Source organism: Eptatretus burgeri, chromosome 10 (assembly GCF_056783735.1).
Source record: "Eptatretus burgeri isolate ZD-2024b chromosome 10, Ebu_testis_v1, whole genome shotgun sequence".
Lineage (NCBI taxonomy): Eukaryota > Metazoa > Chordata > Myxini > Myxiniformes > Myxinidae > Eptatretus > Eptatretus burgeri.
Window position 1 is genome coordinate 24,788,554 of NC_140970.1, and position 14,756 is coordinate 24,803,309.

General features: G+C 40.8%; 1 protein-coding gene across 2 annotated transcripts in view; it reads left to right on the top strand.

Annotated features, from left to right (window-relative positions):
• CCDC174 (coiled-coil domain containing 174) overlaps window positions 1–14,756 on the top strand; it is a 68,872-nt gene that overhangs the window by 23,642 nt on the left and 30,474 nt on the right. For both annotated transcript variants that reach the window (XM_085897470.1, XM_085897471.1), the window contains exons 3-4: window positions 1,529–1,629; window positions 6,422–6,480. In XM_085897470.1, coding sequence (XP_085753596.1) covers window positions 1,529–1,629; window positions 6,422–6,480 — 160 coding nt within the window. The remainder of the gene's footprint in view (window positions 1–1,528; window positions 1,630–6,421; window positions 6,481–14,756) is intronic.

The window sequence follows — 14,756 nt, forward strand, 5'->3', positions numbered from 1 at the left end:
ATTCATCAAGTTTGGTAAATGTTGTTGTTGTTTATCCCACACACTCAAATCAAAAATTGGGATTAAGCAATTGGTTCCATCTCTGTCTCTCTGTCTGTCTGTACACAAGCATCAGTTTATGATCGAGGATCAACTTTACTTCAATTGAGCATTATATTTTGACCACGAATTGTCACATGAATCAAAAACAAAAGCTGTACTTTAGCAGTTCTTTAGCTCTGTATCTGTGGTGATCGTGCATTTGCAGAGGATCAAGGTAAAAACTTTTTTCCTCTGTCTCCCTTTCTGACAATTAAACAAAAAATAGAAAATCATTCCAAACAGGAAACTTATCATAAAGGACACAAACAATAGGCATTACGAACTAACTAGCGATACCCGTGCACATGCACGGGATAGCAGTACAACATAGCTGGTAGCAGACGACAGACCGTACACGGGAATGACAAAAATACGCATTGTGCAAAATGCAAGTGGTACTATGGAACGCTAAGACTTCCCAAACATTGTCGGCATGTCCGCTAAGTGCCACAGCAATTTCATAGGGATCATGTGACGGCGAGCCGAGTTTTTAGTGTGCAAGCTTGGTATTATAATAGAGATGTAACGTGTTAAATAAGTTGGGCGAAAAGACTGCATTAACAGTGGTAAACTTTCGGAAATAGTTTTTTTTCCTTCAAAGTCTTTATTTTATTTCAATTGAATTATCTACTTGAACACTGCAGAACACAAATCGCCTTTATGGAACTTTTACCCTCCTTTTGTTTCGCAGTATTTGGACCTTCACAGACCCCACCCATGTCCTTTTTTTCTCAAGACTGCATAGGATAAGGTGTTCTTTGAGCTCTCTGGTTATTAATGTTCTTATTGCTGTTGTTGAATTCACAATTCCTCTGGGTTTCTTCGCGAGTTGACATTTTCTGATAAGTTAACTTCTACATCAGTGATAAAGTCAATCACCACAATTACCGCATTCGGTTTCTGAAGTATGACAATTAAATATTTCACATATCACTTTTTCCCAGCAATACTCGACTCCCTGCCACTATGCTTCAAATGTGTGATGGGTCTTGAATGATCTCTTCCCAGACAATGTGGATTGGTCGATGTGAACCAATTACTTGGCTACCTCATTTACCTAACCTGTCCCCATTGATTACATTTTTATGGGGCTATGTAAAACGATTGTTTACTCATAAAAAACACATTCTTTGGATGAACTTAGGGCTACGATCACAAATGCAATTCAACGAATTACTCAGCAGCAACTGGAGAATGTCTTCAACAAGTTGGAAAATCGAATTGAACGATGCATTACAAATGATGGTGGTCATGTTGAAGCCCAAAATTTGAACTGTATTAAGTAAACACCTTATGAATTATAATTTCATGCACCAATTAGAGTTTTTCTATCATGTGTACATTAAAAGCTGTAAAAGTTTAAAGCTGCACAAGGACTTTATGGACACCCTGTATTTGCTCGTTTCCTCTGCTTGAGTTGTTCTTGACAATAAGTTGCTGCCGACAGAAACCGAATACAAGGAAAGAGAAAAATCCTAGAGTTCAACAGCGTGCTGAGAGGGACACTCAGGAGGATATTGAGGAGGAGATGACAATTGAAAAGGCAAAGTATGATCAGTTTTGTGCCTTTCCCATCCAGCCATTCATTTTATTTATTTATTTAAAATTATTTTGTGACATATTTTGGCTTTTTCTTTTATTCTTTAACTATTCTTAGCCCATTTCACTATTAGTTTCCTTTCCTTATTAGTTTCTCCTCTTCATTCTTATTGAATTTCTCATGCAATTGTATAATTTTTGTTTGTTAATGGAAATTTCCCCAAACAAGGCATCGAGCCACTCTAGGTAAGGGGCTAAGGGAAAGTTACATACAGTAAAAATGAGGGTAAAACAAAATAAAACAAAGATAAACTTAACAAGAAAACATCAGAGACACAGGAGATAACAGAAGTCAGGTGAAATGTGATGTATCCTCAAATATGTAAGAAGTAGGAATTGACATTCCTCTTAAGACTGTGTAGATCCATGGCTTGCATTTTGACGGGGCCGATCGGCCTCGCCCCTGTGATCGACCCGGTGGTCGATTTTCAGGGGGTCTTTTTATCGGCCCCGTAAAATTAAGCTGTGAAAAAAAAAAATTAAATCTAAGATTACCTGTATGGCAAAACAAAACACCTTTGCTCAACACCATTGGTCTCCTTTTGGACGCGAGAAACAGACAATGACATGGTTGGAGCCATCTCCACAGATGATGAGAATACTGTCATGTTGGACTTATCTCCAGGTAGCTCAGGGGATGAATCTCTTTCGCAATTATCTGATGAGTCTGATGATAGTGACTTTTGGGGGTTTCTGCCTGAAGATTTACATCAATACTAAACCTACTAAAGTTAATTAGTATTTGGCAGAATGTACTGAACACATGTATCTGTTATGTTATTGGATTGGAGAGAGAGATACTTGCAGATAAATTAGTTTTGTTGAGACAGAAATGCATCAATAAACTCATTAAATTTGCGACTGTTCACATTTTTTTTTTTTTTGGTCATTCAGCTTTGCAGCGAATAAAGTTTTTAATTTGTTACGAAAATAAATATTTTGACATTATTACTATGTTACTGGTGGATCCAGGTGTGGACATTCAAGTACAATCTACATGACAAGGTAATGGCAGTGAAAAGTCAAGGTTTATCCCCATGTATATGTTGAACACAGTGAGCTAGTCCAGGGGGATAAATGGGTTGGACTTGTGTACGTAATACTTGAATGGTCCCAGTTCAATGGCATACATGTAATGTATTGTACCGGCACATCATTCATGCAAATTGTCAGAACATTTGTCATTACAGGTAATAATCCACAACAACAAAGACAACTTAGTTCTAATACTTTTTAATGAAAAGGATTGTGGGAAGGTACTGTGCTTGAGCAGAAAGTTCTGTTTCTCAGAACTTTGTGTTTGGCCCCAAGAAGGGCCGTTTAAGGTACATTTTGAAATTACATAGTTAGGATTAGGCTCAGTTTATTCAGATTCTTTGGCAGTTCAGTTGTACGGACATTGGTCAATTTGGACCACATGTTAAAACAATTTACAAAAACTAATTCACAAGATTTTGAAGCTATTTTAAAATCAGCCCCCTCACCCCACATGACGAGGCCTATTTATCAGCCCCGTCCGATTTTGAAAATGCAAGGCCTGGAGATCGTAGGACAATGGAAAGCATGTTACAGGTCATGAATCCCAAAGTGAGACCGCACGAGGGATAAAACTATCTGCATAGTCTTTTGTTCTGCATTTTGGATCAGCTATAGTGAATGGGTGTTCAGAGATGGCAAACCGAGTCTTGTGTCCAAACACTCGTACAGGAGGAACCAAGCGAGAAATTCCAGCAGAACATTTGCCATGAAAATATCTGGAGAACAAACCAAGAGTGGCAACTGATCTACGGTGAGGGAGCAGTTAGAGTTGAACCCATCTCCGTACCAACCAGGTTAACTGGTTGGTTAACCTCCCAAGCTATCGTTTCTGGAGCCTATCAAGTGAATATATGTAGTAGGCTGGTGCTCCAGCCCAAATGTGGTAACAGTACTCCATGAGGTGATGTATAGTTGTCTAATACAGGTACAAAACAGCATCAGGAGGTAACTACCTCTGCTTGGAAACTCGCTCACTTGGAAACACTCTTAGCTTTACTAGAAATGTACTTTTTCCAATGGAGGTTCGAGGCGATGTCCAGACCAAGAAGCCGAAGCTCAGATAGGTCTGTTAAGGTTGAAGACCCCATGGGCACAGAAGGGAAAGACCTGGTTGCCTGGTTCTGGAGTGAGACATGGACAACAATTTAGTTTTCGTTGCATTGAATGTTACCAGCCAGTCATGCCCCCACTTCAACACATTCTCTAAATCATTGTCCAATGAGACTCCAACCTCATTATGAGTAGTGTTGAGTGAATCAGCAGATGTGTGGTGAAGCGAGGAGTCATCAGCATCCATGGCTAGCTGTCACAGAACATTATCAGGAAGATCATTGACGACTTCGAGGGGGAAATCCCCGGTTTCTCTCAAACTCACCTGGACCTGAGACCACTGGAAGAGAATAACTTCACCCTACGGTAGGTTGCGACGCAACTACAATGCCAATGACATGACTACGAATGCCAATCGAGCGACCACGAGTCCTAGTGTCCGTCCGTCTAACAACCATTTAACTAGGGATCCTGTAGCACCCCTACCGGGGAATGCACCCTTGGCAAATGTGCTACTTACCTTATCTAGTGATCTTGAATGTGGCTGAGTTGTACCACTAGCACATGCTGGACCCTGCAAACCGAACCGTAGGGAATCTTGACCTCCCAAGCTATCGACTTTTGGACAGTGCTAGACCAATGGTGGAAAACACGGAAAGATCGAAAATGGATTCCATAAGAACATGTTTATTTACACAAGTGGGTCACGGGAAAAAGGGGGAGGGGGGGAGGGAATGTAAGGGTTTTAATGGCACGGGGAGAAATGAGGGTTAAGCAATTTGTACACCAATGACATCAGAGAAAGAGAAAAGAGACACAGAGCAAACTTAACAAGCGCCTTCCCTTCGAGTAACACAGTACATGGGTCACAGCATTCACAACCGAAGGAAAAGGGGGGAGAGAGGGAGTGAGGAATTGCAGCCTCAGCCTACTAGGTGGGGAAAAGATGTCCTCGCTATTCAATGCTGAGGGAGAGAAGTTGGAATAAAGATTGAGGTTTTTAGGGTGCATGGACAAGAGTGTTGTGTGTGTGTGTTGAGTGTATTTGAAAAGGGAAACTGAGAAAAGTGCAGCGGAGAAAAGATGTGTGAGGGGATAGCCTGAGTGTGAGATCCCACCAGATGTGTCTGTAGTGTAGCTTTGTTTCGGTCCCATTAATCGGCTTGGCTCCATCCGCCCCCCTCGCAGCCTCGGCTCCTTGCTCATGATGACAGTTGGTGAGATGAAAATCAAAGGGGCGAAAATGCCAACAACCAGCAGCGTCACTTCTGCAGAGTGAGTGATGTAGTGGTCCAATGAGAGGATAGAGCGAGTGTGTCTGACCCAGAAGAAAGAAAGGATGTCCAGCGCCCGTCGAAAAAGAACAGAACAAACGATGTCATGCCTCAGGGAACGGAGTGTCTGGCACCTGTCGACGTTGTGCCTCAGGGAACAGAGTATCTGGTGCCCCTTGGAAGAGGGAGCGCAAACGACCATTCAGAGAGAGCAAACGCTCCGGGGTTTGCTGTTTTATAAGGCCGGCCTGGAAGCTTCAAGAATGTGCACATAATTGGGTGGGGCCTGCGCGCGGATTGGCGTTCCTCCTCCCGAATCACACCCATTCGAGTTTCTGCAGGGAGTCCTCTCAGTCGGGGCTTCCGGCTGTCGTACGAATCGGGCCTTGCTTGCCACTGCTTAAGGCGAGCAAGCATTCAGCTGGTTCGAAGTGCGCAGTGCCAAAAGCACGCAAGAATGATTATGGGGAAATGAACGCAGCCGATGCCTCCCAGGCGTGTGGTAGCCATCACGTAGGTTTACAATGGGGTTAAGGGTTGAAGGTTTTGGGATGAGAGATCTCCTTTAGAGCGGGGGAGTTAGTTGTTATGGATCTGTACTTGTCTTGATTAAAAGTTAAGACAGTTAAAGACAAGACAGTTAAAAAAAAAAAACCTGTCTTGATTGCCTTACTTGCGTGTCGGAAGAGATCGTGTCAAACGACAATCTGTTTTGCATAAAAGTGTGTGTACTTATGTGTGGTGTGAGGAAAGTAACGATAGAGAAGAGAGAGGGAAATTAATGATAAAGGGAATGTAAGGAAGGGATTGGCACACACCTGCATCAAATGGCAGACAACCTTCCATGTCCAAAAGAGAAATAGGGGATGAATCCTAATTTACCCATTCCAATGCAGTTTGGATTCCACTGACTCATCTAAAGGTAAGGGACTATTCTAAACATTTATTATGGAAATAACTATACTGAAGGACCTACGTGTCGTAAGTGCATCTTTACAATAGCAGTTCAACACATTCTCTAAATTGAATTCACATACACATTCACCCAATTCAACACATTCTCTAAATCATTGTCCAGTGAGACTCCAACATCATTATGAGTAGTGTTGAGTGAATCAGCAGATGTACGGTAATGTGAGGAGTCATCAGCATGCATGGCAAGTTGAGACAGAACATTATCAGGAAGATCATTGATAAAAACAAGAAGCAATCAAATACCATGCTGATTGGGTGATAGTTACTTAGTTTAGAATGCTCACCAGTACCTTAGAAAGTTTTCATCTGCTACTGTTGTGGCATTTTGTTGTTAATGCATTGTGATATTTCACTGTTTCAGTTTTTATCTGCCATTTATGATGCTGGATGTCTGTTTTGAACAGAGCTAAGTTGGAGGCAAAGGCCAAGCTGTATGAGCGGTTGGAGAAAGGTGCTCTTCCAGGTAAGCCTGAATAGCCTTATACAGGAATCATTTTTGCATTTGAATGCCTGGGTTGCAGTCACATGCAAACGTTTACAATATTGCACTTGAGGAAATGCACATAATATACACAGATATTGCAGACCATTAATAATTGTAACTCGATGCTTCACTGTGGATGATTTCAATTGACTTTATAGAAAGTTGGATTTGGATTACCTGAATGTGGAGCAACCTGACATGGCCATAATAAAATGCCTTAGTTTTAAGGAGGTAAAATTGTACATTGTGACTGACTGCTTCTACACACACACACACACACACACACACACACACACACACACATACACACACACACACACACACACCCCCACACACACACACACACACACACACACACACACACACACACACACACACACACACACACACACACACACACACACACACACACACACACACACACACACACACACACACAGTCATGCGCCGCCTAGGTCACATTTGCCACGGTGGCCGTGGGGTCTCCAAAATCTGCGGCCACTAGCAATTATACGGCGGCCGCAGTATTTCCACGGTCACACAATGTAGCAGTCACATATGTTTTTATTTTTCGGGTAGCCACATGGCGTATTTATAAATTGTGGAGACCGAAAACGTGGGGGTGCCGTACGTTCTTTCATTTGATGTCGCACGGTGACCTTCGGGCGTCGCTGCAGCGGCCATAGAATTTTGAAGGCAGACGCAAGGTGCCCGCAAGGCGACCGCAGGGGGGCCCGAAGCCGAACGTGCGACCAGACGGACGGTAACGAGTGGGTATATATACCAGTTCTTTTTTTTACTGAAATAAAAATATACCAGTATATATAACTGAATATACTATAACTATAATATACCGTGGTGCCCCCAGAATCTGAATGCCCCATTGTTTGAACAAATTGGAATCCGAACAATTTTTTCGAGAAAATTTTGCCCTAAAAACCTAATACATTCTAAAAAACCGAACACAACGTAGCGTTCATGTTTGTTCACGTGTCTTCCCCACCTATTCGACCCACATCTTCACGCTTTGTTCATTCAGTTCGTCGGTGGAAGTCCTCGTGAAAGCATCTTTCGTGTGTCTATCGATACTTTAGGCCTCAGTCACATTTGCTCGACGGCGAGGATACGGCGGCCGTACGCCCTCTGAATTGACAGAAACGTGCGGCGGCCGCAGAGAAACTGAGGTGGCCTCAGGGTGGCCCTACGCCGTATGGCTATATTTTACAGGTCGTAAGGTCGCGGTGGAATTATAACGCGGAATTATAACTTTTTTCATTTCTACGTTCACCGTATAAATTCGACAAGCCGAAACAAAAGAACTGGTAAAAAAAATTAATAAATTAACCCATTCGTTACCGTCCGTCTGGCCGCACGTTCGGCTTAGGGTCCCCTGCGGTCGCCTTGCGAGCACCTTGCGTCTGCCTTCAAAATTCTATGGCCGCCGCAGGAACGCCCTGAGGTCACCGTGCGACATCAAATCGAAGACCGTACGGCACACCCATGTTTTCGGTCTCCATAATTTATAAATATGCCGTGCGGCTTCCCGAAAAATAACACGGACAAATGTGTCCAAGAGCAGCGTCCAAAACCTAAAGGTTTTGTCGGCAAAAAAAAAAATTAATTAAAAAAAAAAACAACAGCAACAACTTCTGATATTTCGTCACGTGCCTTCATTAAGCCAATAGCGAAACCCGTCATAATGTATTTACGTATTTACGATATATCGTGTATTTATGAAATATATAATGTATTTACGAAATTACAATACGATAAATGGAATAATCTTTAAATAGTAACGTCAACTTTTCGAAGCTTTATAGCAAATGTCCGAATATATTTAAAAGTTCATGATAGACGCTCTCAAAAGACACCGTCTATGTGAGGATGTGTACATGTGCTCAGTATTTAAGGCGATCCGGATCTTGTATATACAAGAGCCGAGTCCGAGAGATTAAGGTTTTGTCTTCACAAGAAGAAGAAGAACAACAACAACGCTGAGCTCTCTATGAGCAGCGTTCGCTACGCGAAACGCTGCTAAAAACATATGTGACTGCTACATTGTGTGACCGTGGAAATACAGCGGCCGCTTTATAATTGCTAGTGTCCATACATTTTGTAGACCCTCCGGCTGCCGAGCCAAATGTGACTTAGGCCTTACCTCGTGTTTTCACCTTCATTTGTGATGTTTGTTTTTTTAATCATCTTGTGTTTTAATTAATAACAATAATGCAATCCGATCACGTGGTGTGACGGACTGTCGGACAAGGATTGAATTTCACAGCAAAACCAGTTGTAATTTGGAATATCCATGATTACGTCAGCCCGATGCGTTTGATGAAAGTGATTGTGGTTCTGTGGGCATCATGTTTGATGAGCTGCCCTGAGAGCAGCGCTCTCGCAGAGTGCGTGGGCGATCGGAACCCAGGCCGGAGCTCGAGCCTGTGTGGACCTTTGGATGTGGTGATTGTGCCAGTTTACATACAATACACCGCCACCAAAGGTCATTTACTCATCTTATTTTACCTTAAACATGGGGAATTTCAGTTTAAAGTGTCTTGAAAGTGGGTTTTCTTTGGGTCCACGAATGGATTAATTCAGTCCGTTATTTGTTATTAGGAAAATATTTTTGGAATCCGAACTTTTTGCAATCCGAACAGCCTCCTGGAACAAATTAAATTGGGATTCTGGGGGCACCACAGTATAGGCAAACACCTATACTCCGATCTCTAGCGGTAGCGCACGGTGGACGCACGGTCGACGCAGACTGCCAATGAGGCCGTACGTAGGTGCACGGTGGGCGTAGGGGAATCGTGTGTCGACCCTGCATTGCCCGCAGGTAGTCACACAGACCGCACGGCCACGGTACGGTGACCGTGGAAATAGTGTGGCCGCCGTAATTTTTGGGGGTTGGGAAAATTCATTTTTCATTGAGAAGAGCTTACGGCAGCTGCACGAATAACGCAAGCCCACCGTACGCCCTACGTATGGTCGACGTGGAACACATCGACGTCAGAGCTTGGCTTGTCGAATTGCTACGGCGAACGTAGAAATGAAAAAAAGTTATAACTCCGCGCTATAATTCCACGGCGACCCTACGGCCTGTAAAATATAGCCAAACGGCGTAGGGCCTCCCTGAGGCCACCTCAGTTTCTCTGCGGCCGCCACACGTTTCTGTCAATTCAGAGGGCGTACGGCCGCCGTATCCTCGCCGTAGAGCAAATGTGACCTCGGCCTTAACGACGTTCCGGGCAATGACGGATCGCAATACGACAGATCTGCCAGCTATGAAAAAAAAAAGCTGAAAAATTCCTATCGCCGAGTGATGTAGCCGACGTAGTGCTGCCAGTCGTATAAAAATAGTACGTACAATTATGTACACTGTACAGTACATCATACCTCGTAATGATAAACGACAGTGTGGCCCCGTTATAATGCGATCGTTGAGGTCCATAAAATGTCATCGCGAAAAAAGCAGGGTCGTGCTAAATCGGGATTCAAGGAAATCGGCTTTCAAACTGAACCAATGTTTGCACGTTTACCTTCCAGCAAGTAAATTACCTTTGAATTGAAGAATTCCGCGAATAAATCATTGTTGTTAGTCGAAATTAAAACACAAATTAATTTTTCGTGAATAGAAGCTTTTTATGTTAAAACAATCGCACTGTTCCGAAAATATATATCACAATTGACAGGTGCTCGTTTCTTCATTTGGAAATTATAACATCGATGCAATGGTTACGTATTTATAAAATCCAAACGCTATTTATTCATCTTTCTATAATCGATGCGAGAGGAGATTGTAAGCTGCTGCGAACAACACCAATGGCCGTCATGAACAGCACAAAGGTAAAACTAACGTGTCTTCCGTCTCTTGGATGTGTGTTACAATTGCCGACAGTATTCAGTACAGTAACATGCTGCACAAGTTTGTATCCGAGGAGCAATAGGCTACACCATATAGCCTAGGTGTCTAGTTTTGTGTAAGTACGATGTTCGAAAACTAAAACTAAAAAAAAAAATTATGTTCGCACAACGACGACATTACTTAACGACGCGTTTCTCAGAACGTAACCCCGTCATTAAGTGGCGCGTGACTGTATGTATATGTATGTATATATATATATATATATATATATATATATATATATATATATATATGTATGTATGTATATATATATGTATATATATATATATATGTATATATATATATATGTATATATATATATATATATGTATATCTATCTGAGTTTATGTGTGTGGGTCTGTGGGTGAGTCGTAAGCACCACCCTTTCTCGAGGTCCTACTCCTTTCCCTCCAGCCATCCAGAAATTGCCACCATCTTTTTCGCTCCACGTAGATCAGATTGTTTATAGGCCTCTGACGTACATTTGAAGACTCAACAACACGTCTTCCATCATTAAATGAAGATACAGTTTTGAGGAAAATAGGTACATTTTGATTCCAACTCAAATGAGGTAAGAGTCATTCCACTTCATATCACCGGAGGCCTCCCAGTTGACCCCCTCAGATTTACTTTAAACTTTCATAAAATAGTTCCCAGGTATCAACATGAAGCTGCGTAAAATTTTATGTCCATAGATGCGGTCAACTCCAAGATATTGAGTGTTGAAAATGTGGTTGTGGCCCTATTTTTATGGTCGTTGCGAGCATCACAAAATGAACGGCTACTTTTAATCTCCCACAACTTTTTAAATATTAATGCTAGAGCCTTGAAATTTTCAGAGATTATTCTTCTATAACTGCTCTGTAAGAAACAAACATAAAACAGAGTATACCTCTACTAATTTTTATGACCTGATCAGTTGAAATCCAGAAAAAAACATGTTGGTTTTGTATGAAGACCCAACTTTGAGACCCCATATATTTTTATTGACCCATCCCAGAAGCTTGAAAATTTTGCAGGTGATAACTGTATGGTAAGAGTATTCAAATACATGTTTACTTTTCTTAATCAGTCAGATAATATATAATACAGTCATCATCCTTCAAAAATTGAAAATTCTCATTTTTCCCTGAAATTCAGGTGAGGATTGCAAATATATGACAAGGTATACCACTTCAAATTGTTCACCATTGGAAAGAGCATATTCAAGTTAACTTAAGTCTAACATTTCAATGTGGTATCATGTTTCTATCAATATTTTTAAAATATTTGAATAAATGATGTTCTGCCAGTGCTGTGCGCATTGTGTGTGCTATTTAATGAAGTCTTTTTACATGTAGTACATATGTGTAGTACATGTATATACAATGTACATACATATCATCTGCTATTAGCATACCATGAACACAATACTTTGAAATTTGAATTTGCAATTCTTTGTTTCTCATTTGTAAATAGCAAGAGCTTAACTCATCTGGCTGGGGCTAAAAATAGAACTCAGGGATAGTGGCTGATCTGCTGATGTCAGCAGTGTATATAGTTACATTAAAGAGAGGACATTTGTTGGGTTCCTTTGGTCCATGTTATGAAAGTTATTGATGCTCACCTCACGTCAACTGGGAGGCAGTACAAGCTCACTCCTGACTTGGAAAAGCAGATCAAGGACCTATTCAAATCATTTACGTGAAATGTTTTATTACATTGTTATTGCAGTATGGGATATATTTTTCTATTATTGATTTGAATCATAGAACTCATCATTCATGATTGCCATGGTACCCACACCATGCACACACTTCATGTATTCACGACTGTGTTAACAACAGTTTTAAAAAAAATAGAAAATATATATTTTTAAAATATACCACTTTGATATTTGACACTTTTGTAAACTTGAATATGCTCTTTCCAATGGTGAACTATTTGAAGTGGTATACCTTGTCATATATTTGCAATCCTCACCTGAATTTCGGGGAAAAATGAAAAATTTCAATTTTTGAGGGATCATGACTGTATTATATATGACTGATTAAGAAAAGTAAACATGTATTTGAATACTACTACCATACAGTTATTACATGAAAAAATTTCAAGCTTCTGGGATGGGTCAATAAAAATATATGGGGTCTCAAAGTTGGGTCTTCAAACAAAACCAACATTTTTTTTCTGGATTTCAACTGATCAGGTCATACAATTTAAAAGAGGTATACTCAGTTTTATGTTTGTTTCTTACAGAGCAGTTATAGAAGAATAATCTGAAAATTTCAAGGCTCTAGCATTAATATTTAAAAAGTTGTGGGAGTTTAAAAGTCGCCGTTCATTTTGTGATGCTCGCAACGACCATGAAAATAGGGCCACAACCACATTTTCAACCCTGAATATCTCGGAGTTGACCGCATCTATGGACCTAAAATTTTACACAGCTTCATTTTGATACCTGGGAACTATTTTATGAAAGTTTAAAGTAAATCTGAGGGGGTCAACTGGGTTCATTTTCTTAAATTTGGTGATTTCAGATGGAATGACTCGTAATGCATGTTTCGTTCACAGTGATTGCAGCAGCTGTCCAATACACACCACCCGATGAAGGTACATTCATTCTCAAATGCAGAAGAAAGAAAATGGTGATCTTTCATTTGGAATTTTGTTTGGTTTTCGCCTGACATTTCCGGGATTATCAACAAATCGATGGACATGTAATATTATCATTAAAATTGGCTTGGTCGTAAAATACCTGCAATCATAATTAATTCGTTGAGAGGCCAGGAAATTCACGAGAGATATTTATTATATACGTGTACATGCACACTTTAAAGCTATATAAAATGTACATGTACACTCAACATAACTTCTTAGTTTATGTACATTTTAAAACTGAACAAGGTACGTTTTCATTACAACGAAAATGGTCATGATCAATATTTGAAGTCTAATTTTTAAAAATGTCATTTTGTCGGTGTTTTGGATGTACTGTATGCTGTTGAGATGTCCAGGGGTGTGTTCAATTATCAAGCAGCTAGCTAGCACTTGCCAAGCCAACTGCTCCTTATCAACGGTTTCTAATGGACTGCTTGCTTGAGTGCATAAGACACTTGGCAAGCGCTTTACAAGAAACTTGGTAACTGAACACACCCCAGACTCATAACATGGCGACGAGGCTAAACATCTATATTCTACACCATCATTTACGGATGCTTTCCGACTGATGGTGTATCAGCTTCAATGTCTGTCGACACGAGAAATTACCATGCTTCCCCATTGTCTCAGGTCGCTCACCTGAATTTATCACTTCTTTCAGCCATATTGATGAATCACGTCCTTCAGGGGGTGGGGTGGGAGGAGGCAAGGGTGGGGTGGGAAGAGGGACCCGGCGTTGCCCGGCAACGTCGGGTACCCCTGCTTGTAAATATATAAATGTGTGCAATGTTCAACAATAATAGTTTTGTGTATTTGTTTTTTGAACATTCCTGTATTAAACAAGGAAAAGTTGTTATTGGAGGTATACTGATGTGGGTTTTTCAAGGGCCGATGCCCATACCAATGTTTTGAGAGCAGGGGGGGCAGATGACCCATTATAATGCTGATATATGCGTCTGATTAAACAATTTAATAATAAAAAAACTCGCAATTACATAAAATTGTTGAACTTAAATTAACAAATTTATTTAACATAATATTAACTTAGTTTGTTCAGCACAAAATCATAGAATAATTTAGGCTAATTGCCAACATTATTTTAATTATCAACACAACGATAATGTCGAGCAAAGCTTATCCAGGATCCTAAAGTCGGTCTTACCTGAAAACAGTCAATTTTTCAAACTAAAACTATAATTTTGAGATTTAGGTGAAAAAAATGTTAAGAAACGAAAATTTTTAATTCCCGCCTCCCATGTTGTTCTAGTACGAGCCGCCACATTAGAGTGACACCACAGTTGGCAGGGTGTTTCTCACCATTTGTTTCATTAGTCCTACTTTGAGTGTCTAAGACTGTAATTCCTCATTTAGCGTGGTAGTTGCGTTCCAAGAATTTACCATGTTAGCTGAAAACGTGAAAAACTAAAGTAAGTTTCCCATAATAGTTTTCCTAACCCTAACCCTAACCCTAACAAATGTAATCAGTGGAGGTTGTGTGTCAGAACATGGGTGGAAACTGAATGGGGAAAAGACACGGAGGGAGACCTACCTTTTACCTCCTATACAGTACAGTCTTATCTTTTCCTCTTGGGCATATCCAGCACTGCCAGCAAGCTCTCACTATTGTTTCACAGTAGCCATCTGACCTGAAGGGTGGCTGCATATGTCAAATTTATACAAGTGGGAGCACTAGCTGCCGAGCATCACGAGAAGG